The following is a 1229-nucleotide window of genomic DNA, read 5'->3' as shown; positions in this document are numbered from 1 at the left end:
CAAACAAAAAAGAAATATAAGCCAAAAGAAAATGTTTGAAACTGATAGTCATTTGCATGACAAGATACAACTATTGAATGATGTGATATCTGGATTAGTTCTCAAAATGGTTTGAGGAAAAAGAAAGAATCAGAAAATTCCAAGGCTTCTGCAGGCATACTTTAAAATCCTCAAGGTAACATCTTTGCTTTTCAACACTTTTTTGGGTTGCATTTCCAACTCTTTATTTTAGTTTTGTTTAAATGCATTTTATTTTTAGACAACCTACACGACATTTTTTTTGTGTTTTTTTCTTAAACAACAAAAAAAAGCCTCTGCTCCAAAAAATCAAGGTCACCGCTCCAAGTCAAGGTCACAAGTCGACGCAGAGCTCATGATGGCATCAGTTCCGTTTGTCTCGGTCCTGGTGTCGTGTGGGCGGACCGCAGACAGCTAGGAGGAGGGGCGGTCGGGCGGTCAGTCGTGCATTGCCCACTGTCAGCACTTCTCCATCTCTAAGCCGTCCTTGAAGAAGATCATGTACGGGGTCCCGCCGCCCTCGCAGTAGTCCAGCAGGGCCACCATGCCGTCGGGAATCGTGTTCTCGCCCTGAAAGAACTGGTACTTCTTGAAATTGGCGGTCATAAAGGGCTTCATGCGTTCCGGCTTCCGCTCCTCCAGCTTGCCTTTGAGGGATTTCATGTAGTCCTTGATGTACCTTTTGTAGGCCTCCTTGGTGAAGCTGGTCTCCTGCAAGTGATGGTTCATGACGATGTCCACGTCGGTGACCACCTTGTGCTCGGGCCCGTCGCCCTCGGTGCCTTCGGCGGACGCGTTGCCGCCGATGAGCGCGTCATAGATGTGGCCTTGGGCCCTGCGGACCATGGTGCCCTCCACTTCCAGACACAGCCCGCCCGTGATCTCCCAGATCTTGTACATGTCAGAGAACAGCTCATCTCGGCTGATGAGGTCCCGGTAGATGATCATGACGGTGGCGAGAGGGCGGTGGCTGCGCTGGCTTCGGGCAGCTCGGAGCTCCAAGAGGACAGCGCTGAAGGGAGCGAAAGTTACAGTTGGCGCTGGGGGAGGGGCGGCCGGCGCAAGGGGAGGGGCATCTGGCAGAAGGGGCGGGGTGCTTTTCAACACTTTCAAGATGTCTTTTGAAGCAGATTTATCTACTGTCATGGTTCACTTGATCTCTTGACTTCTGCTTCCATGGGCACTTATTGTGCATGCAAGCAAGATGTAAT

The 1229-nt window shown here is 50.4% G+C and overlaps 1 protein-coding gene across 1 annotated transcript; it reads right to left on the bottom strand.

Moving 5' to 3' along the window:
* Positions 1-477: 477 nt before the first annotated feature.
* Positions 478-966, bottom strand: LOC142436856 (translationally-controlled tumor protein-like). Its single transcript, XM_075540243.1, has one exon. It carries the CDS (start codon positions 964-966, stop codon positions 478-480), a length of 489 nt encoding a protein of 162 aa, XP_075396358.1.
* Positions 967-1229: the final 263 nt, after the last annotated feature.

The sequence above is a fragment of the Tenrec ecaudatus genome, unplaced genomic scaffold, assembly GCF_050624435.1.
Source record: "Tenrec ecaudatus isolate mTenEca1 unplaced genomic scaffold, mTenEca1.hap1 Scaffold_707, whole genome shotgun sequence".
Taxonomy (NCBI): Eukaryota; Metazoa; Chordata; class Mammalia; order Afrosoricida; family Tenrecidae; genus Tenrec; species Tenrec ecaudatus.
Note: the sequence above shows the minus strand (reverse complement) of the source record. Positions and strands in the feature narration are given on the sequence as shown.

Excerpts from the sequence above, each read along its gene's own strand:
- LOC142436856 (XM_075540243.1), bottom strand. The coding sequence starts at position 966 with ATGATCATCTACCGGGACCTCATCAGCCGAGATGAGCTGTTCTCTGAC.